We start from the raw sequence: 22,455 nt of genomic DNA, 5'->3' as shown, positions 1-22,455 counted from the left end.
TGTATGTCTTTAGACCCTTCTTGAAAGACCCAAAACTATCAGGAAAGGAGAGCACTGGGCAACTCATTCCATCAATGAGGAACCACTGAGGAAAACTGAGTCTTACAACATTTTGGTCTTAGACCTTCATCAGGTAAACTTGAATTTACCTGATGAAGGTCTAAGACCGAAACATTGTAATTTCTAATAAATAATTGCTTGCAGAATGGTCAGTGTGTGGGATTCTTTCTAAGTTCTTGATCTGCGACCTTCGGTCATATCCAACGCACCTGCCCGACAAAAGAGGTGTGCAAAAAGCCTTCCTACGTTGCAAAGTCATCTGCTGACAGTGAAGTAGCTGATGGCGGTGGTGGAGGATTTAGAAGAAACTTGAAAGTAGAAAAACTTTCAAGTTTTCTACTGTCAGTGGCACTCTCAATCTTGCTCTGATAGAATGCCTTTTTTGTAAGTGTAACAGTGGAAAAAGATAATATCAAAGACGGGTAGTGCCTAAAATAATTTCAATCTCTGGATTTATGCCATTTCCTCTCCGCAGCTCTGAGTTCCTTTCGTACTGAGTGTATACTGTTTGTCAGCCATTGTGGAAAGTGGACATGCTGCATTCAGACAAGATGCCATGCAAAGAGTCTCTGTAGCATCATTAACTTCAAGTGACTTTATTCTTGACAAGAATAAATTCGGAGTAGGTAAATCAGATGTTACTAATTTTGCAAAATGGACGCTTGAGAGGCTTCTGAGGTTATGCCGGAACGAAACTGTAGGAGGAGGAGCTGCTGGGCTATCCAGGAGACGCACAGAGTATCTAATAAAGTAATGATCCGATACATGTAATGGATTAACCATAACGTTGTCTGTAGTACAGTTACGTAGCAGAATTATATATTATATGTTAAAGCAAGCAACTGAAGCGACAACTGTGAGGCCAGAGCAGGAGAAGTAATAAAAGATTTCAGTAATTTGCAATTGTAAACATGTAGCCTAATAAAAGGAGAAATTATGAAAATATATTGTAAATCACACATTAATCCATCAATAGCTTTTAATAAAAACTCAAAAGTTTTTATCAAAAGTTTAAAATCAAAAGCTTTTAATAAAAAATAACATTTAATAAGAAATCCAATATCAAAATACATTAATACATTCATGAATGAATAATAATGTTTTGAAAGTTCAGGTTAATAGCCTAAGAGAAATAAATAATACACCCTAATGTTTAGAGACCTAGTTCCACTTCAATAAAATAAAACAGCCATTAAACAGCAATGGCATTCAAACTGTGGGAAAAATAGGACAGTCTCTATTTTGGATTGTAGCCTAGCTATTAAGATCTATTCATGGGTTTCATCAGGTCCCTTTCCACAGGTATATTAATCAAGCACCATGCAGTCTGCATTCATAATCTAGGTGCTTGATTTTATACACCTGTGGAAAAGGACCTGATGAAACCCATGAATAAGGATCTGTCGACACCAATGGATTTATGAAATAGCTCAAAATAATAATAATAATAATAATTATTAAAAAGGTGATTTAATTGGGCTAATATTTATCTCTCTTTTAATTTAATATTTATGTCTGTCTGCATGTCTCATATTTTTCTTCTGAAGTAGAACCATAATGTTTGGCTAAATAGCCTAACTGTGTGTTGACATTGACCTGCAGTTACAAAATCTGTACAATCAAAGAACATCCTTGTGCACACATGTGTACTCTCTTTTGCCCTTAGCCTAGAGAGAGTAATCAGCAGCTCTACATGTCATTGGTTGACCGCTAGGTCCTTTGGAATTGTGTTGTATAAAAGCCACCCTTGATCAGCACACATCACTACTAGTTGACAGCCTGACTGGTAAGAGAACTATGAATTTCTTAAACAACTTGTGGCCCGAGGTTACATTGGCTAATTAAAGTTTTTCATGTTCTCTTTTTTAAAAGGAGAGGAAGCAGGAAGATGGCTGTGTTCTTTATGCTCGTGGCCCTGATTGTGTCTGTAAATGGTCAGACTTTCCACTTGGGGAGCTGCCCTACACCACCAGTCCAGCAAAATTTTGATGTTGGCAAAGTGAGGAAATACTTCACTAACAAACCCATAAGCCAAAAATGACCCATAGCCTACAAGGGTGTTTAGCTGTTAAGTCTCAAAATAGTTATGAAAATTTTCATTTTAGTTGTAATTAATTCCAATCATCCAATTCTATGGTTTCCTGTTGTGAAATAATGCCATGATCCCATATTTGTCTTTGAACAGTATCTTGGTAGGTGGTATGAAATTGCAAAGCTCCCTGCTGTGTTTGAGAAAGGGAAGTGCCACCAAGCCACTTATTCTTTGCTGAAAGAAGGAGTTGTCAAAGTTGTGAATGCTGAGCTGCTGTGAGTTCTTTGTTGTTTATGTTTAATGCAATATCATGTAGGCCTATAGGAACTTCAAAGGTATTCTGACCACTTCAAAGGGATTCTGACCTCTTGTTTGCAGGCATGATGGGAAAGTTAACTCCATCGAAGGACAGGCCACAGTGACAAACTTGGCCCAGCCTGCCAAATTGGATGTCACCTTCTTTAAAGGTAAATTTGAATTGTGAATGTGACTAATTCACTGTTTCTGGTATACATTATGTTGTCAATGACAGATTAATAGTTTTCTCCAACAAACGGCCATCATCATTTCCCATGTTTGAAGCAGCCTCTATCACTAGTGAAAAAATGTGTGGATTCATGTTGGATATAGTTTTCATGATATGACATACAACATAACTGAAAGGTTTTCTATGGCATCCCTTAATTACTGAGAGAACAAAGGTTAGGTAAGCATGACATGTTCTAATAATCATTTCCTTTTCCTTTTTTTAAGTATATTTTTGGGGCATTTTTGTCTTTATTGTGATAGGACAGTTAGAGATTGACAGGAAGTGAGTGGGAGAGAGAGGGGTGGAATCGGGAAATGACTCAGGCCGGAGTCGAACCTGAGTCCCCGTGGGCACTTAGACCCATATGTGGTACGGACACTGTGGCCAGTTGCGCCACATAGCCCCTGGTAATAATCCTTTTCAATGCACCTTACTATCTCCACCTGTCCTCTCAGGTATAGCTGATGCTCCCTACTGGGTCATCTCCACTGACTATACCTCTTACTCGGTGGTGTACTCCTGCAAGGATGTCTTCGGCCTCCTCTATGTGGACTTTGCCTGGATCCTTGCGCGTTCCCGATCCCTGCCTGCCAACACTGTCTCTCAGCTGCGCGGTGATCTGGAGTCGCATGGTGTCAGCCTGAGTGGGATGACCTCGTCTGACCAAGTGGGCTGTAATGCCATGCCTGAAGGGCAAGGGCAATGAGATAAAGCAATGCATTTATACGTGATCTCATAGTAATAAAGTTTTTATGTAACATAAAAATCTTGGTTTTGCTATTTGTTTACTTGTGATGGTGTGTCCCATGGAAATGACTCACTGAAAAGAAAACCAATAAAAACTTTGGGAGTATCAGTTCCATTTGTCTCCATAGCAGTAGCCGCTTATATATATGGGTAAGTATTTCACTGTTTTCTAACAATAATGACATACAGTCAGAAAAAAATACCAGGACAAATAACATGACGATTATTCAAACTAGGCCAACAAAGAACAGGCTGAGGACGTGGAGGATTCATGAGAATAAGGATAAAGTTCAGACTCAGTTCAATTTTATTGACCAAGTATAGCCAACATAATCTTATAGTTTTTTGAACTTTATACAAAATAAGCCTGTCTTCCAAGTTTTCCATTTACATGACCCATATGATCTAAAAAGATAAACAGGCCTAGTCATGTGTACAAGTAAGTATAATACAAATTATTTTAAGTAGCCTAAATAAAGGAAGCCCTTCTAACAAGATCCCTTATCAAGTAGAAAACGAGTTTTCAGGCAGACGTGATTCCCACACGAGTTATCCAGCGATTAGACGTCTCGGTACAGTGCCACCTCTTTTGTCCCAGCAGCGCTGTCCCATGACACTTATTTAGCATATCACCTGCTTCGAGTTAGATGCCGTCTGACGCCACAATGTTAGCGTTTATCACACTCGTTTAGGAGAGGCAGTCTGCAAGGGAGCGACGAGTGCTTCACATTCTCCGCTTTGCCTGGACCGCAACAAAGGATTTCACGCAGGTAGGTTATAAACACCAGAGGATCGTAAAATAATTTATATTTTTAAGACTGACCGACTATTTTTTTTTTCCAGAACAACGAAGCATTTGATATCCTAGAGTTTCAGAGTGGTAATAATTGTCTGAGACTTTTAAGGTCTGTTCCTCGACTAAATTTAAGGTTTAGCCTACCGTATGAAACACTGCAGTAACTCACTGGTTTGGATTTGTAATAGCGAACTAACGAAGTAAAGTTGCCAATATAAAGAGTTGTGGATTTGATAGCCTGTGAACTGGTGTTATAAAAGATGCACGTGCATGCTTACGTGAACAGACCCAGAAATACTAGTTAAGCAGGTGTAGCAAGCAAATCATATGGAACTGCAGTAAATATGGGCCTAGCTACCTTACACCTGATTATTGAATTAACTCTACATGATTCAAAATGTTCTTCTTTAAATGGAAAATTACTTGACTGTTATGGCAAGAAATTCTTGAAGGAACTTAATTACCTAGACATTCAATTAGCTAGGCTATCTCTTATCCTTAGTTTCAATTAAACTTGTACTAATCACCTTGTAGAAAATAATCTGGGTGTGGAAAAAATGGCTAAGATCCTCCTGCTTTTGTCCTGGGTCCTTCCATTTATTGATGCCCAAACACTTCACTGGGGCCCTTGTCCAACACCAATGGTTCAACCCAACTTTGACCTCAACAAGGTACTTACTGTTGATAATTTGACTTCCTCAGATTTGATCAGAATTCCTGGTTCTGAATGACCAGTTTAAGGCACTCCTCTTGAATGTAGTGCCTAACAACGCCCCTAGAGCTGATCTAAAATCAATGTAACCTACAGCCTCTGGGGGCTTATTGCTTAATGATTCCATTAGGGACCTCCTAATACTACTCTTTTTTCTTTGTACCAGTACATTGGGAAGTGGTATGAAATTGAAAAGCTCCCTGCAAAGTTTGAGAGAGGAACATGTATTGAAGCTAACTATGCTATAAGAGCTGACCATACAATCCAAGTGCTGAATTTGCAGAACTAGTAAGTAACCCTGTCTTATACACTTGTCAGCGATAGTCTTTTTTCATCTGTGGTTACAATATGTTGTGCTGCTAATTTTCAGTAAAGGAAAGGTGAGGAGCGCAGAGGGAACTGCTGTTATACAGGACACAAGGGAGCCTGCAAAGCTTGGAGTCAGCTTTTCTTACTGTAAGTAATATTTCCCACCGAACATTTGTATAACAGATGTCCCTGCTGGTCACCCACTGTTTTTGTTGATGTCGCTATTTGGACTTGGGTTGTTACAGAAATCTTATTTAATTAACTTGAGTAAAATCTCCTGACTCACAGTACTAAGGGCTTAATTTTCTACTTATGGGAGAAAAAAGATGCTTGTTTGAAATGATCATATGCACATAATTTTTTTTTTTATTTACCCTCTCTCTGTGGTCACAGTTACTCCCTACAGTCCATACTGGATCCTGTCCACAGACTACACTAGTGTTGCTGTGGTCTACTCTTGCACTGATGTCATGAGGGTCTTTCACATAGACTATGCCTGGATTCTTGGCCGCTCACGCATCCTACCAGCTGAGACCGTGTTCCGTGCCAAGGAACTTTTCTTCCGCGACAACATTGACATAAGCAACATGAAGGCAACAGACCAGAGCAGTTGTGATAAACTGTGATCTTGGAACTGAATCTGTTTTTAAAGGTGTAGGTTTTTGAACATTCTAAGTTCCGCAACAATTGAAGGTTCTAAAATTCTATGTTGAATTCAATGAACCCAGATATTCTTTAGAACGTTAATTTCCCGGTGTGACGGTACTCCTTTAAGGGTTAAATGTGTGATCTTGGTTGCTATTCTAGAATGTAAGTGGGCAAATCCACTCAAATCTGTCACGCCCCTAACGCCAACACAATGCCATGGTATGGTATGATGTTAATGATGATTACTTGAAATTTGAGCATTCACTCTTCTTGGTTGTAGAACTTACATGAAAAACTTTTCACATAATCATTCGCATCATACAAATACCATGGCATTTAGTTGCCATTATGGACGTGACAGTTTTGCGTGAAATTGCCCTGTTGATGGTGACTTGTATATGCTTAGGCCAATCTCTTTCTTGTATAGCCCTCATTTTCTTGTAGCTTACTCAGTGGAGATGTTTATTTTTTTGTCTTAAATGATCAAATGTCATATCAAGAAGATAAAAAGAGGGTGGACCTACTTTATTTCTGAAATAGATAGATTAATAGATTTGTTTAACCATATTGAAATTAAAGAATCTAAGCATAACACAAGAATTGTGTATTTTTAATGCCCCCTGTTGTGTGTTGGGGGTAATGACATTTAGTAAAGAGTAAAGTGCCACCACTAGCATTTAAAATACCCAGAGAAAACAATATGTACATTTTGGGTAGTTGTGACTTTAGTGGTTAAATATATGCAAGACACAAAGTGTACAGTGGTTGTGAAGTTGGTAACTCAGGGGACAGTATGACAGGGGACAGACAGACTCATGCAGGGGTGATCTTAGTTGAAGAATGGGAAAAGTGCACATTAGGTGTATTTTACTGGGGCAATGGGACATACTTTACTTTAGGAAAAAACATGTATATCAAGTACTTAAGCAATCAAATGTGGGGAAAGTGTAGATACTGGGACAGGGGAATGTGTTTTTGATGATTTCCCCCGCCACTGCAAAGCTTGATCAGGATCAAAAATTCTCACCACTCTTTTACATATTGTTAACTTTGAGCACTGTATGAAATTATATAAGAAACTGAAATAAAATTAAAAAGATTATCTTAATTTTAGTGTCTTTATTTGTATGGCTAGTGAGTGATCTGAATACATGATGGGATGTGAAAAGGAGCATTTGAAATTTGGAGGGGGAGGGGAAAGGAGAAGACAGAATTTTCTTTATATTTGAGTCTCCTGCTCAGGTTGAGAAACAGTACAGCAATAGTTGCTGCACATCAGAAGTGGAAACACAGAGTTTGTGAACAGGTAAGCCATGCAGCGTTTTTGTGATGTTCATTTTGTCAAGAAATCTTATCTCAAGGACAAATAAGTATTATTGTTTATAAGTCCTGTGAAAATGTTCATTATTGGTGATAGAGTTATGTTTTTCTTTCTTCAGGGAAAATGAAGTGTTTTTTCCATTTTTGTGTTTTGTTTCTCTTTTTCATGATGAACCATTTCAGTGGTAAGTGTTAAACGTCCAATTTGTAACTTTGAAAATCGACTTTTTGGGACGAAATGCAACAAACGATCTAGCACCTCAACCAACTGAAAAAACACCTCACAGTTTTATTTAATCTGCTCTGGTGAATATCTCTTGTGGTTTATTATTTTCCTGCAAGAAAGGCTTCCTTTTCTTTATAAAACATAAACCATGAACTACTATGGGGATGATGCATCAACCATGATGCATTTCCAATTCATTTATCCATTATTAATAACATGTTTTCAGTGTCACTAGTGCTAGATAAAATTGTACATTTATCCAAGAGTTCCGTGCAACAGCAAACCATAATATTTGAGGAGGAAATGGAGTCCCCTCACATTTCTAGAGTCCCAAGAGAGAACCCAAGTTTCCTTCAACTGAATCACTTCTTTGTGAGAGCTGCACTTGGCAATGCTAAAGCTCTTCCTCTGTCTCTCTCCTCAGGTGCTAGATACATTCCTGAAGGAGGTAAAAATACATTTTCTGTTCATGTATGAATAACTGTTGCTTTGAATTCTCACTGTTGCTACAATAACAAATTTAAACAGTCAAACTTGTTTTTAAACAAATGGCCTGTTACTTCAATCCTCCTTTGAAATGTGTGTCCTTAAATGCGTGTGTTTCTTGCTCAGTTCCTTATGATGAGCCCCCTGCAGTTCCATACTGGCCCTACTCCACAACTGATTTTTGGAGATACGTGGAGTACTTCCGCAGCATTGGTGCCTATAATCACATCAACGAAATGGCTCGGGCATTTTATGCCCATCAACACCTTGGAGACACCTTAGGCTATGGGGTGCCAGAACTGCCGGAGTAGAGACATTATGCATGGGCAGACATAATTTGGTCAACAAGGTTCAAGAGGTGCAACTGATATATGCAGGCATGAAGTCTAAATGGTTTTATTGTCATATATGAATATGTCATCAACTATTTTATCAAGTGTATACAAAATATGTTAGTAAATATATTATTCTACTTAAGGAACTTCTCTACCACCATAATTATGGTGGCATATGTAAATCTGTACTTGTTGTCAGATCATTGTAGGCCTACTGTATAGCCTACTAATAAAGTCTTTCTGAAATTAATTTTAACTCCAATTGTTTATTTTGAAAACCTACAATGGATTAACTTAAACATACTGTATTTCTATTTGCCGCTGCATTATTTTTTATTTATTTAATGAATAACCAAACAATGAGGTGGAAATTGTAACAGCAGGTTTAAAGGGTAGGAACACTATGACTGGGTCGTAGAGTGAGTCCAATGTTCAAGTCGGAGGATTTTAAGTGTAGCAACTTATTGCAGCGAGTTTTGTTGTGAAAAATTCGAAGCGAGCTGTTGTAGCTCAACACCCCATCAACATGAAGCCAGCTGTCGATGAAATGTTTCCTGAGGGAGCGGGACCGTATGTGGACTTGGACGAGGTGCTTTATTAAATCATACTGTTTTAGTTATCTCTTGACGAATATATAAAGCTAACATTAGCTTACATTACCATAACAAAGCTAACGGCCATTGCTAACGTTAGCTTCTTCATAGCTTCATGTTAATGTTAAAATATCACACTTTGCACAGACAAGAAGTAGCTACTTGGATATCATGTGTTTTTCGTAAACTCAACAGGTATAACAGACTACAGTAAGAGAAAGTATACCAATGCGTTGCCAGTTATTATGTGTCAGCATAAGCCAGTTAGCTTCCATGGCCATAGCCAACGCTGTGATACGTACGTTAAATTAAGTTAATGTTTGAACTTTGTTAATGTAACTGCATGGTGGGTAACGTTCGTGTATTCGGCCTTTATATTTAACGTTAGTCGTCAATAGGCTTCTATCATCATCCAATTATAACATGCTGTGCTTACAGTGATTGTAATGTGGTGATTTTCAGGCAGGGGGAAGCAGTGGTCTACTGATGGACTTGGCAGCAAATGAGAAAGCTGTTCACTCTGACTTTTTCAATGGTAAGCAATATTCAGACGTGCGTGTGATTGTTTATTGATTTCATTAACACCTTGTGTGATTAATTTGCATGCCACAGTAAAAACATAGTTGATTACCTGACGGATACAGCAGCGATAGTTTCATTGACTGTGTTGCTGATGTTCAAGGCGATATTACTGCGTTTCCTGCAAGTGGGACTCCCTTGCCTGGCAGGAATAGATTAACAACTTCACAGTGATGTGTGAATGATTTCAAAGCTTTTTAATAAACTGCCGAAATAGGAAGTGTTGTTGGCTGTTTTGTGTCTGAAACCTTATTCACTGAATTGCATAGCTTACCACAGCATTTAAGTGGAAAAGCAGTGAAGCAGAATGTATACCTAAATACTCCATTGTTGCTATAGGTACTTGAGGTTACTATTTGTGTTGGTAACAGTTAGATTACAATGTGCTGGTAGCAGGTAGAGTCTGCAATTTAGTTTAAGCCCCCCCCCCCCCCATCTATGGTCTTAAGAGAACCCGTTTTGGCACGGCATAGAAAAACCTTAAAAAACAGAGCCTTTGAAACAGTAAAGGGGAGGTGAAATATGGCCTCAGTAAAGCTTTTTTTATGGGCTTCTGTTGGCTCCAACGCAGCATGGTTCCGTGCTTTGTAGACAGTTCATCCTTTTTAATGGTTAAAGAGGCTGAACACGTGTCACTCTGAAATGACTTTAGCTCTCCCTCTGCTCTAGTATTTGTGTTGAGTAGGTAAAGTAGCGCAGTGGATTGTGGACAGTGCGTCCATGCGTTTCTCGTCAACATCAGTGGTGTCTTCAGGTTACCTTAACCTACCTCTTTTTCACTGCTAAACCATAATACCCATTCCAGTTGTTTTATGTGCAGCAGTTCACAATCCCTTTGAAGATATTTAAGACGCGTTGATAAGGCAGGGGTTGTACCTCGAAAAGTGCTATGAGGTGTAGTGCTGGGCCATATATGAGGTATTTTCTAAGCTCTTTCAGTACTATTTGGCTTTTCCTCTGTGCTTCTGAAAGTCTCCTCTTAGTTGTCTTGGACAGGAAATGTATGGTGCTTAGCTTTGATTTTATTTTCTCCTAGATCAGCAATTGGCATGTTGTTTTGTACCTCAATAATAAAAGCATCTTCCAGAAACAAATGTTGAATAGAGACTGAGTTGTTAGTCTGTTCTGCTGCACAACTGAAAGCTGTTTAGGATGTTTAAGCTTAATGTGTCTTGTTGTTTGTAAATCAAAAGGATTGTGACAGATTGCCACTGAACACTGCCCTTCAAATTTCCTAGCGGAACAAAATCAGAATTGATCTCTCTTCTGTTCAGACAGCCAAAATGGCCAACGTGTTTACTTCATGTTCATCTGTCAGATTGAAACATGGCCTTGTTGATTCTAGTCATTTGAAATGATGTATTGAAAGGTAATCATTTGGGTGCCTGAGAATATACGACAGGTTAGTAATTAATGGGTGCCAGACGAGGGGTATAGAGTTATTTAGGCCTTTTGAGGTAAACAGAAATGGTGTCTCTTGGTGAGTGCTTGCATGGTTGTTTTATCCATATTTAATTGCACTAACTTCTATTTCAAATTTATTACAGATTTTGAAGATCTCTTTGATGATGATGACATACAGTGAATGTGGCCCTGGTTGGCATCAGCTCATGATTATGGAAACAACATTTCATGGCCTGCAGCCTATATTTTCCCGTCTGCAAATAGGATGATGTATTTATTATTTCCGTTTGGTATTGCATTGTTCCAATAAATGTTTGTGTAAAAAAAAAAGTTTCATGTGTGTCCAGATGGTGCTAGGGTAAATTCTTAAAAATCTCAAAACATTCCAACAGAAAACATTACGATAATCGTTTTTTCATGTTGAAATCTGTTTTTCAGCCCAGATTGTAGGCTTTTGCACATTCCTGAACACCTGTGAGTGTGCTTAATTATATGTGCGATCTAGTGTTAACATGAAGACACAGATGTTACGGACGTCTTGTCGTTGGGCAGTTGTCAGGATATATATATTTTTCATAGGTGTTTAAATATTTTGCCGATGGCGTCTTTTTAAAGCAGGTCGAGTAAGGCTCTTGGACTACTAGGCTTGGACTACTTTGACTCAGATGTACATGTTAATCAGAAAAGCTATGTATGGAAGAGTTCTATGTGAAACATTTCACTATATGGAAAGCATCTTTACTTGACATTTCATCTCTATATAGTTTAAGTTAGTTGTAGGTCATGTGTGAAGAATGTCAACAGTGCTAAACAGTGTTTGGAGAATACAATTATAATACCCGCACTCTGGCATTGTTGTGAAAATGATTAGTTGGCTCTTTTTTAACATTGGAAACAAGTTAAGATACATGCAATATGTGCAGCACAATACCTTCATAAGCTGCACAACCTACTTTCCAAATAGCAGTAGGAATGACAAACAATACATCATAATGCTTTATAGATCACCTCAAAATCCCCATGATACACTTTTGATATGTATTTTGGGTCACCAAAGGAACAAGCCTCCACATTCATAACAAATGGCAAACAAAAAACATTTTGGACTGCTGTTGAACTGAGAGTTGTGTGCTCTTGACATCCAGTTGAGGCAGGACTTTGCTTTTCCACCTGTGGCAAAAGTTATTATATATTCTCCATTTGTGTTTGTGTCTGACACTTGGGAAATGCTAACAATGGTCAAGGTAAGCATGCAGCCGTACCAAACCCATTGTTAGTGTGAACATGTCTGGGCAACAGAAGGTGAGAAAACTATAGATTATGAAATTCCTATGGGAAATATCTCTTTACAAATTCTTGTCACCAGAAAAAAACTGCACCTAGTAAATCAGATTAATAGAAATAGAGTGCTTTGTTGAGTGCTTGATCGGTTACATGCTGCCTTCAGAGGAAATTAAAATATAGCAAATTAAGCAGATAGGATTTTATATTTATAATGGGGCACATTGAAAAATAAAATACTTGTTGACTGTAACAATTACACAGATGCTGAAATGAATAATTTATCATTATTGTATCTTGGTGGCTTCATGGCAGATTATATGTGTTTGATGAGCAGTGTTCTATTTTTACTCTTGTGTGAAATGAGAGATTTTGCAGATGGAGTGCTGTAAACAGCCTCTCTTAATGAGCCTGTTGATGAGAAATGCTATGGAAGCACATTTCCACACCACACACTCAAGCTAGCAGAACAATGATGCAGACCAGCACATTATTCCCCCAAAAGTTTCCCCAACTTTTTCCAGAGTCCCCCCCCCCCTAAAAAAGAGGGAGTTCCCAGATGCTCTGCTCTTCTCTCTCTGCCTCCCACTCTCATCCCTGCTCTCTGTAATTACACAATCCTATTGGTCAGCTGACCAGGTTTGTGGAAGCCAATCACAGGGCTTTCAGCAGCATGCCCGCGGCCCGATGGGACGCACCGTTTTTGTTCTTAATTATCAAGGTGCCGTTTAAAACGAGCCCAGCACCTCAGCTGTGCCACAGTCTTGTTCAGAGGGGCGAGTAGTGACAGAGAAGTGCGACCAGGAGCTTGGAGATCCCCCCACACATATACCCATCCAGCCGTCCTCTGGGCTGAAGCACCAGATCCCCTCTCACCTCTCCTCAGGACCTGCCTCCACGCAGAGGCCCCAACTGCTGCCTCCTCAGCCAGGTAAGGGCCCAATCACATCCTGCATTTAGAGGCCTTACCACTGTGTGCTCTTTTTGTGATTTTAATGGCAGTGTTGAGATTAATTTAGGTTACTCTTGAATTCAGAGTTGATGGAGTTGAGTGAGTTCTTACTTAATCGAATCACAGAGGGGTTACTTAGAGAGGTCTTACAGTCTACATTCCACCACTCAAAATTGTTCAGTTTTTCAGTGTCTTTCTCGTTTTGTCTAGTATTTGTGCAAACAGTTGGCCACGCCTGAATCAAATCCAGAGGACAAAATAATGAAAGTCTTTATTCTACTTTAATCCCTTTGAGTGGTTTCTGACTATAAAGCAGAATCAGATGGAACTGAAGGTAACACTTACACGACAAGGATTTCAAGGATGCCTCTCGTTCTATGTGCAGGACTCAAGAAGACTGAGAATGGCTTGTAAATCACAATCATCGTTCTGCTTGGTTTTTGTGGGAGCACTGCTAGCAACAGTGTTGCTTCCAGGTAAGAGTAATGACCTGCATCACAAAGTTGTCCTGTTCATACTTGCCACAAAGAGTTAGCCAATGCCTTAAACATAATTTTGGTTCTGGTTAGAGATTTTTGTTTTTACATCAGTAAAACAGTGTCTAAATAATAAATTAAAACTCACAGCTAAAAGTTATTCCCCCTGAAATTCAATCAATTGTAAAATCCCCTATAGGCACTGAACTGCACTAATCGAACAACCTGTTACCTTCTAATTATTGTTTAAGTGATTGAACTGAGGCTCAAACCATTTCCCTCAGTACCCCTGTTTCTGGTTGAATAATTTTGGGCATGAGGTAGAAGACTGAAAATGTTTATTGATAGTCCAGTCAGTCCTGTCAGTAGTGCACATAGATGAAGAAGAGGTGCTTTGGCCCATGCCCTGCTTTGAGCAGAAGCTCTGCCGCCCGTAAAACGTTACTGGTGTCAGCAGCGGTGCTTGTTTCCTTAGCGCCACCGTTTCCAGATGTGCCAGGGCCGCTTTTACAGGCCTGTAAAACATAATGCTGTAGATACACTCAGGCAGCAACGTTTCTCAAACGCAGCCCCTCACCTCTCCACACTGGCAGAGTCAATCCAAAAAGTGCTTAGTTGCAACTGCCAGCGATTATTTTAAACACAATCCCAGCCCGAAGCACGACACTACAGTGCCTTGGACGTGGTGTAAACTCTCGTGAGATTCCTCAGTGTGGAGAGACGTGGCGACACGCGGAGCCGCCTGGCCCCTCTCGCTCCTTTACAGTGCTCTGGTAATTGGATGTGCCTGTGGGCCCGGTGGATCCTGGCCTTTGTACATTTTATAGCTTTTTTCTGCTCCAGTCGGGCCCCAGCACGAGTGACCCCCCACTGGCCAGCTTCAAAGCGCTGATTTGCAGCGTTTGAAGATTAATCTCACACAATGCTACCTGCATACAGGCGGCCCCTCCTTTCCCCCCTGCAAAACACACACACACACACACACACACACACACACACACACACACACCCACACACACAAACACCCCCACATACACACAAACAGACATACGCAAACACAGCTCCATCCACTGCCAGAACACATAAAACACAGCCAACCACTCTCTGAGCCCTCATGGGGCTATTAGCAAAGGTAAGCATTTTTGGCCTTGCCTTTGACATGTAACATCTGGTTCACACAGCCCCCTTCACTTTACCCCCCCCCCCCCTCTCTATCATTCTCTCTTTCTCACTCTTTCCCCCTATCTGTGTTTCAGAGTTTTTGGTGGCTGGCCCAGTGGCGAAGCGGTCGAAAGCAGATGGTAAGTACAGTATGCTGACGCCCTCTTTTCACACCACTTCAAATTATCATCCTCTGGCCCGGGGGCTCTCACTCTCCACATTAGTCATGACAAAAAAACAAAACAACAGCAGCAAACCCACAGCACTGTATTTTACTGACCCAGCACAAGTGATGAGGACTTGACAACCTCTCTCATGGCCATTACTGAACAGCCAGTTGCTTGTGTGCTTCAGAGTCTATGAAGGAGAAGGCAGAGGCTGCAGCCTCAGCCAGGAGACTGGTCCGCAACAGGAGGAACATCAGCTGGTACAAACAGAACTCGGACTTCTGGAACTGGTACAAGTACCACACTGACAATGGCAACCAGGACGCTGTAAGACTGTATTTATTTGATAAAAAACTTTGTTTAAGTTACCTGACCGTATCAGGTATTACACGATGATGGTTCATGACTCTCTGTTCTCATCTGTTTCTGGATTATAGGTTCAGGAACTCGACCGTATCTACCTGACCTACCTGCAGAATAAGAACCGTGCTGAGGGCCACCGCTCCTACAAGGCCTACCTGGGGCACCTGGGAGAGATCTACAAGTCTTGTGCTGATTCGGAGGACCCTGGCAAGTGCGTGGCGTCTTACACCAGCAGGCCCAAGCCTGAGCCGCCCAAGCCTGCCCCGGTGAAGGCCTGTGACCCCTACCGCGACCCTTACTGCCTGTATGGTCTCTACTCGCCCTACCTGGCCCCCCTCGGTGCAAAGGGCCCGGCCCCCGCTCCAGCTCCGGTCAAGGCACCGGCTCCGGTCAAGGGCCCGGCCTACATGCGCTCGGCCCCCGTGCAGGACCCACGGACTGGCTACTACTACTACACACCGGTGCTGGAGTCCTTCCTGTCACCTGAGCAGAGGACCGAGCTGCTGCGCATCTGCGACGCCAAGGATGTGGAGTGCCTGCAGTACCACCTGCGCGCTGCCTATGGCTACCGGCCAGCGGCAGGACCTCTGCCCTCCTACGCTCACCTGGGCTGCGACCCCAAGAGTGACCCCGCCTGCCTGGCGCGCCTCACGCAGAAGGCCCCACCCGGCTTGTACGCATCCTACCCCTACTGCAACCCCCACACTGACCCCTACTGTGCCTATGCCGCTGCCCTCCAATCAGCCCAGGGTGGTGACGCCCCAGCAGCCCAGGCCTCCCCACTGAAGATGCCCTGCAACCCGCTGTTTGACGAAAAGTGCAACCCGCTGACCGCCTACAAGCTGGCCTCCGGGTCAGAGGACGCCAAGGACGAGCCCGCCTCGGCCGCCATGCGCGCCGCCCCACAAGCTGCCCCCTCAGCACCGCGCCACGACCCCTACGCCATGTTCCGGGACGCGGCTGCCGACATGCAGAGGCGCCCGGCCCCCCAGCACCCCTACAGGCTCCCGGCGGCACCGCGCTTCCAGATGCCCACCCGTCAATTCCAGCCACCCACCCGCCAATACCAAATGCCCACCCACCCCTACCAGCCACCCACCCACCACGAGCCCGAGCCCGAACCCCAGGAGGAGCGCCACCCCCTGGGCCCCCGTGGCAAGACCAAGGAGGGCTACGACTGCTTCATCGGCTACGACGAGGAGTGCTACCCACTGAGAGCCACCCAGAACGAGCCTGCAGCACCGCCACGCTCCGGCCCCCACCGCCAGATGCCGTACCCGGCTGAGGCCTACGAGCCGCATGTCCGCGCCGACGGCACGCGCAACGGTGTCATCGAGCCCGACCCCAACTGCGACCCTGAGTTCGACCCCAACTGCAAGCTGCGCCGCTACGAGCCAGAGGCCGGCGAGGATGGTACAGCCCAGGAGGAGGCCCACCATGCCTACCCAGCTGAGGAGCACCCAGAGCAGGCCAGCCACCACCAGGAGGAGCCCTCCCAGCATCAGGAGGAGCCCTACCCCGAGCAGCAGCAGCCCGAGGGCCCTGGCCAGGACCCTTACGACCCCTACCCCAGCGGCCAGGAGGACCCCTACGCCGGATACGGACCCCAGGACCACGGATCCCCCAACTTCCAGGACATGCTCCGAGGCTACGGAGACCACTACGGCCAGGATGACCACCGTGCCTACACAGGAGACTACAAGAAGTGAACAACAGGGAAGAGCAGTTAGAAAATAAAGATTATTATTGAAAACAATTATGTGGACTGTAGATTAATGTATGAAATGCACACATTAAACTAATTCAATCACATACCAAATGAGGGTATAGTCAGTAATAATGTGGTCCATAGCCACAACAGGCCAAAGGAGTCTTCACAGCACTTGTATGGGATATGATGTAATGTGTATTTGGTTTATGTTCATGAATGTGTGCTCTTATGGTGTGTAAGGGAAGTTGGTGGTTGAGCCCTCCTGATGGAGATCATGTAGCCAGGGCTTCATCCATTCAGTTAAGTGAACTCACATATGGTCTCTATAGGCGTTTTAGAGTACGGATAGTGAACGTGAAGATAGATGGTGCATCTTTGACCTCAGCAGTAAATCATTTGCTTTTGTCCATTTTTTTGTATTTAATGACAATTATTGAAATAATTGTCACCGCTTTGCCTAAATTTAACCATTTAGATCTGAAATGCTTGTTTGTTTTACAGTGTGACTTTTTTATAATAAATAAAAAAGCTTTGGGAAACTTTTTCATCACTTGTTTCAGTGAGTTTCTTGTGCACCAAATGAAAACAAAAAAATAAATCAATAATGTTCTCATGCTCCATCAACAAATAATACTCAGATTCTTTTTTTATTATCAGACAGCTTACAATGGTACATTGCCACATCAAAAATACAATTTACATAAGCATTATGGTATTACTAAAGATGAATAATATGATCATAAATTATGTGAGCAGAACATAAACAGGAACGGAATAAAGTTTGACTGATTATAAACAAAGGATGGATATAAATTAATAGCAACCGTAACCAACACATAAAGGTAATCATGGACAATATAACCATTGATTAACTATATAGATGTCAATGTCACTATGCAGATACAGACTATACAGACTCAGCTATACTAAGCCTCCCCCAGCAGTCAGAAGAGAGAAGGCCAGTTGGCTCCAGTAGGTCCCCACAGATCTCAGTTGGGGAGGAGGAAGTGAACAGAGAGCCACATCCTCAAGCCAACAAACACTGCTGCTTGAACCAACAATTAATAATGCAACAGTTTGAACAAGCGGGGCTTTGAAAACGTGCTTGCCACTAGAGGCCGAGCCAACTTATTACCCAAACAGCTGGCTCTCGGGCCCTACATTGAGTTAAGGGGCAGGTTGGTGTCGATTGCTGGGTGCAGAAGGAAACCGGAGAATGTGGAGTCCGTGTAGATGTCACTGTACACCCCTGCATCCCTCTTGGCCTCCCCATAACCGTACAGCTCCAACCAGACCTCGTCTCCAGACCGAAGGCTCAAGACAGTCGTGCCAGAAGCCTGGTCAAGGTCACCGCCCTGGAACTGGTCCTTCGTGAGGCTCAGTGGCCGGCTGTTACGATAGAGCGCTATGCGAGCCTCGCTGCCCTGGACGGTCAGGTGGTAAGTGAAGTAGTAGATGCCTGGGATCCGGCAGCGGAACTTTCCGGAGAGGTCGTCGTAATGACGTTGCTCATTGTAGAATGTCTTGTCAAAGTGGAGCGGGGTGTTGGTGGAGGTGGTCGGCTCCGTCAGAGCCACGCTGAAGGCTGAGCGGTAGGCAAAAGAGCTCTCCCCGGTGTCACCCGGCAGCCCAGGTAGACCCGGGAAACCCCGGAGGCCTGCCGGCCCCTGTGCCCCCGACTCACCTGGCTCTCCGCTCGCACCTGGCACACCTGCACAACAGACCAGAGCTCTGTGAACTTTCCAAAATCAGATCAGTTAGAGTTCTCTGTCTGGTCTTTTAAAACAAATACAACAAACACACAGCTATCCTGACTGAATACCCTCCAATGGGACGCACAAGCTACTGTAACTTTTCACACCTGGATCTCCTGCGTCCCCTTTCTCTCCCTGCTGCCCGTCTTTGCCATCTCTGCCAGCAACTCCATCTGGACCAGGGAAGCCTGGCACACCTGCCATCCACCTGGCACAGGCATCCCTGGCATCAGGCACAGCGACCTCAGTCCCATCCTCCTCCTGGGAGATGGATAGATGAGCTGCCACCCACAGACAAAGCACGGAGAGGCACTGTGGCATTCCAGGGGCTAACTTCATCCTCAAGACACAAACCATTCACTAGAAACAGAGAGGGATGGGACATGAGCGAGACCAACCAAGGAGCAAAGTACTCACCCAGTAAAACAATATACTTGTAGAAGGAATTGCTCCAACTCACAGAGGAAGTTAAAGATAAAATTGGTAAAGGTGAGATGATGCAACATACAGTATGTTGGATGTTCCAACACTGAAAATCTATGGAACATGGTTTTGAGTGGTTAGAGCTGTTCAGATATTCATGGTTTTACATGCTAGAGGCAGCAGAGGCATATCTGGAAAATTACCATGTATTTGCTTATCATGACATATGCATCCACTGGTTATGAAGAAGTGGAGGCACTGAAGATTTAGTGGAAATGTGAAAACAGTACAGTGATATCATATTCTCATTATTATTATTTATCTTATTTATTCTGTTTTATATTATAATCACTAATTTACCTGTTGACAATGTTGTGGAAGTTGCCTCTGAGCTCAAGGTACCTCTGTGGGTATTCCTGTGTGTTTACCACCTCGCTCAAGTTGCTTCCCACTGTTGTCAAAAGAATGAGGAGCTCTTATATAATCTAAAAAAAGTCAAACTATTGCAAATGTTCAGTTCTTTATGAGGTCTCAAAATGAGATGAAAGCAATATCTTAGCTGCTGATTAATGTTTCATTGCTGCATTAGAGGTACTGTATATAGTGGTTTAATGTATGCCCCTAGGAGGTATGTTTGTGTTGACTCTTGATCAAGCGCCAAATATTTGACAGAGACACATTTGAGCTCTCTATAGGTTTTTCTCAGTTTAGATCAGCTTACAGTCATTATTTTTCATTTGTTTGTCAAAAGAAAGATGAACTATGCCACCTTAATGACCATGGATTTTTATTTTATTTTACAATTGATTTACAGTTTTAACATGCAATGAAATAGAGATGAAATAAGTGTGTTTTCCAGTCATGAAAAGTTCATGAAATGTTGGTATGGTATGGTATGGTATTCATTTATGTGTTGGTGTTTTTTCTGTCTGATGTGTAGAAGCAGTTTGCTTTTCCTTCCTCTCCTCAAACCCAGTTAATGTTATGTGGACACTCCTGCCTGGACAGCTCTCTTCTGCATCGTTTTGCATTTGTTCTCCACATGAGTGTGTTATGGTTGGATGCAGACTGCCTTATCCTCCAGCCATACCCCAACAACTCAGAGCACTTCACTAACTACTTTGATGGCGCAGGTGGCTCATGTCCTCAGACACTGCAAACACACCCTGCTGTGATTTTTGAACGAAATGATTATTTGAGACCTAAAAAGAAAAGCAGAATTCTTACCTTCAGTCTCTCTCTCTCTCCACTCCTGGGGATGAGATCTGTGACACAGACCTTGATTCAGGGTGAGCTGTGTCCTTTTACCCTTGTGAAAGCTTGTCAATAGCTGCCATAACAGATTGTCACTCCTAAATATATCACTGGCACAAGCCAGCTGGTGCTGAGGGAGGGAGAGGCTCTTGTCCAGCAACATCGCTGGGCACCAACATTTAATTAGGATACGCATCGGCCTTGTGTGCCTTTGATCTTTACAAATTAGATGAGCCCCATGCGAACAACAGCCACAGAGGGAAAATAACGGAAAACTTCTCTGGTGCTCAGAACTAGAATGTGCACCCAAATCACATTAGACAGACTGGGCTGAAAGAACAACTCCACTGGGCTAAAATATCAATGACTATTCAATGCATATATACCCCATTTATACATATGCATAGGAAGAGCAAAACCTATGTGAGTAATCATATTATTTCTTATTATATTATATTGTGACATGTATACCATGCCACTTTGTACAATTAGAATTATGCTATCCCTAATCTCATATGAATCATAGGGTGCCAGTCTTGCTGATGTCTCTGGGGTCAGACAAACTGTACGTAACAACAACTCACTGAATGTCAGGGGTCAGAAGAACAGCATTGATGTGGTCAGCAGGTCCAGGCAGGCACCACAAAGTTTAATGAAGGCAGCGGACACTGGACAGGTAACTGAATATCATACACTATGCACCTGGTGTGAATGAGGTGTTACTTTCTATAACAAGACTGCCTCTGCTGCTCATCAGGTTATTCAACTTTACTTTTCAATAGAACTGCCTTTTCACTGCAGTCCCTTGGGCCATTAGTTCTCTTCAAACCACACCACCCATCTGTGTGTTACAGGAACATTTTTCCTCACGATTATTTGTTGTAGACCTTTCCCAAACACAGGAACTGAAACAAAAAGGTGTAATTTATATGGAACATGTGAGTTAGAGTCAGTTTACCCAGTTTACCTCAGATTAAAAACATAAATATAAAAAACACAAACAAAAACACAAGAAAGAGATCAATTACATTTATGGAAAACAGAGCAAATTAAAACAAAGCAATCAATAAAACAAAAGGTTGTTATCATTTTATTATCCATCTCTCTTTCTCTCCCTCCCTCTCTCTGTCTTTACACAGTACTGTTCCCAGATACAGTACACAGTACTGTTCCCAGACACACTGTGAAGACCGCACCAGCCCTTCTTCATTCTGGGTGTCTGAGATGTGCGGCAGAAAAACTCCCCGATGGCCTCCCAGTCCAACCTCCCTCCTCTGGCAGTCTGGGTAATTACCACCACCAGCCCTCAGCCAACGGCCCTACGTCACCAGCCTGGCTCTGTACGCCACTACAGGCCACTACACACACCACTTATATCTTGTGGAAATGATGTTGTTTTCTTACAGACAATTGCGGCTAAATATGAGATGATAGATTGTCCCATGCATTGCTTTCACATTGCTGCTCTGGTTAACTCTTCTGTTATATCTGATTGATTGCAGCTGATAGGTTGTGGTTTTGCTACAGAAAATGAGAAAAAGAGAAAATGAGCATATTTATCTAAAAAACACATTAATGCTAATAAAACCTTTTATCTAAACTTGTGCTATTTAAGTTTTTTTCTTTATCTTGAAATCAATCTGTTCAAAACACACTAGAGACTGTTTGTATAACATATAACATAAACTAAAGTTGTACTAAATCACCATGATCATGTCACATGTGTGACCTGTGTCCCTATTGACATCACATCAATCCTCATTTGACATCTTACACAGGGCAAGAATGAGGGCATCTTAATTGTCGAAATAGACTTGCAGAGCTAGAGCCAACATGATATGGGATGCAGTCTAGGCAGCAGGTTATGGCCATACCAGTGTGAAAGCAGAAGACTTTCGTCATTGTGATATTGTGGAGTGCTCTGTGTGTAACTTTGGAAAGTTAATTTATTACTTGAAACAGACTATGCAATAATGCATCAAAATTGTAATGCAATAGCACCATCCTGTGGACATTTTAGCTTTGATGAAAAAAAAATCTGGCACCTACAATGGGCAATGTAATTTTAATTACATCCTATTGAAAATAAACACTTATCACAGGACAGAAATGTTACAGTATTCTGATAGATACATCA

General features: G+C 42.3%; 6 protein-coding genes across 7 annotated transcripts; 5 read left to right on the top strand and 1 right to left on the bottom strand.

Annotated features, from left to right (window-relative positions):
- The first annotated feature begins 1,749 nt into the window (after positions 1-1,749).
- Positions 1,750-3,327, top strand: LOC143131491 (apolipoprotein D-like). Its single transcript, XM_076291143.1, has 5 exons — positions 1,750-1,846; positions 1,933-2,059; positions 2,246-2,367; positions 2,471-2,559; positions 3,077-3,327. The coding sequence occupies exons 2-5, from the start codon at positions 1,949-1,951 to the stop codon at positions 3,325-3,327; spliced, it is 573 nt and encodes a 190-aa protein (XP_076147258.1). The 5' UTR covers positions 1,750-1,846; positions 1,933-1,948.
- A 684-nt stretch (positions 3,328-4,011) lies between these two features.
- LOC143131123 (apolipoprotein D-like) lies at positions 4,012-6,941 on the top strand. The gene is made up of 5 exons (XM_076290530.1): positions 4,012-4,138; positions 4,699-4,835; positions 5,043-5,164; positions 5,247-5,332; positions 5,579-6,941. The coding sequence occupies exons 2-5, from the start codon at positions 4,722-4,724 to the stop codon at positions 5,809-5,811; spliced, it is 555 nt and encodes a 184-aa protein (XP_076146645.1). The 5' UTR covers positions 4,012-4,138; positions 4,699-4,721; the 3' UTR covers positions 5,812-6,941.
- Positions 6,942-7,033: 92 nt separating this feature from the next.
- otos (otospiralin) lies at positions 7,034-8,400 on the top strand. 2 transcript variants are annotated; one of them, XM_076290532.1, is made up of 4 exons: positions 7,034-7,139; positions 7,273-7,338; positions 7,804-7,827; positions 7,992-8,400. In XM_076290532.1, exons 2-4 carry the CDS (start codon positions 7,278-7,280, stop codon positions 8,174-8,176), a joined length of 270 nt encoding a protein of 89 aa, XP_076146647.1. In that variant the 5' UTR covers positions 7,034-7,139; positions 7,273-7,277; the 3' UTR covers positions 8,177-8,400. The 2 variants fall into 2 exon arrangements, with proteins under 2 accessions (XP_076146647.1, XP_076146646.1); XM_076290531.1 differs by having other exon boundaries at positions 7,034-7,827.
- Positions 8,401-8,637: 237 nt separating this feature from the next.
- On the top strand, positions 8,638-11,116 carry cops9 (COP9 signalosome subunit 9). Its single transcript, XM_076291303.1, has 3 exons — positions 8,638-8,789; positions 9,256-9,328; positions 10,920-11,116. The coding sequence occupies exons 1-3, from the start codon at positions 8,727-8,729 to the stop codon at positions 10,955-10,957; spliced, it is 174 nt and encodes a 57-aa protein (XP_076147418.1). The 5' UTR covers positions 8,638-8,726; the 3' UTR covers positions 10,958-11,116.
- A 944-nt stretch (positions 11,117-12,060) lies between these two features.
- Positions 12,061-16,885, top strand: and1 (actinodin1). Its single transcript, XM_076291142.1, has 7 exons — positions 12,061-12,078; positions 12,944-12,988; positions 13,395-13,485; positions 14,742-14,786; positions 15,001-15,140; positions 15,251-16,186; positions 16,268-16,885. The coding sequence occupies exons 1-7, from the start codon at positions 12,061-12,063 to the stop codon at positions 16,883-16,885; spliced, it is 1,893 nt and encodes a 630-aa protein (XP_076147257.1).
- A 1,159-nt stretch (positions 16,886-18,044) lies between these two features.
- adipoqa (adiponectin, C1Q and collagen domain containing, a) lies at positions 18,045-22,220 on the bottom strand. Its single transcript, XM_076291141.1, has 3 exons — positions 22,193-22,220; positions 18,749-18,922; positions 18,045-18,598 (listed from the first exon to the last, which is right to left on the bottom strand). The coding sequence occupies exons 1-3, from the start codon at positions 22,218-22,220 to the stop codon at positions 18,045-18,047; spliced, it is 756 nt and encodes a 251-aa protein (XP_076147256.1).
- Positions 22,221-22,455: the final 235 nt, after the last annotated feature.

This window comes from Alosa pseudoharengus, unplaced genomic scaffold, assembly GCF_046254945.1.
Source record: "Alosa pseudoharengus isolate Yale_2024_CS ecotype anadromous, Long Island Sound unplaced genomic scaffold, YU_APseudo_1.1 YU_APseudo_1.1_scf_18, whole genome shotgun sequence".
Taxonomy (NCBI): domain Eukaryota; kingdom Metazoa; phylum Chordata; class Actinopteri; order Clupeiformes; family Clupeidae; genus Alosa; species Alosa pseudoharengus.
The sequence above is the reverse complement of the archived record's forward strand: the minus strand, read 5'-3'. Positions and strand labels throughout refer to the sequence as shown.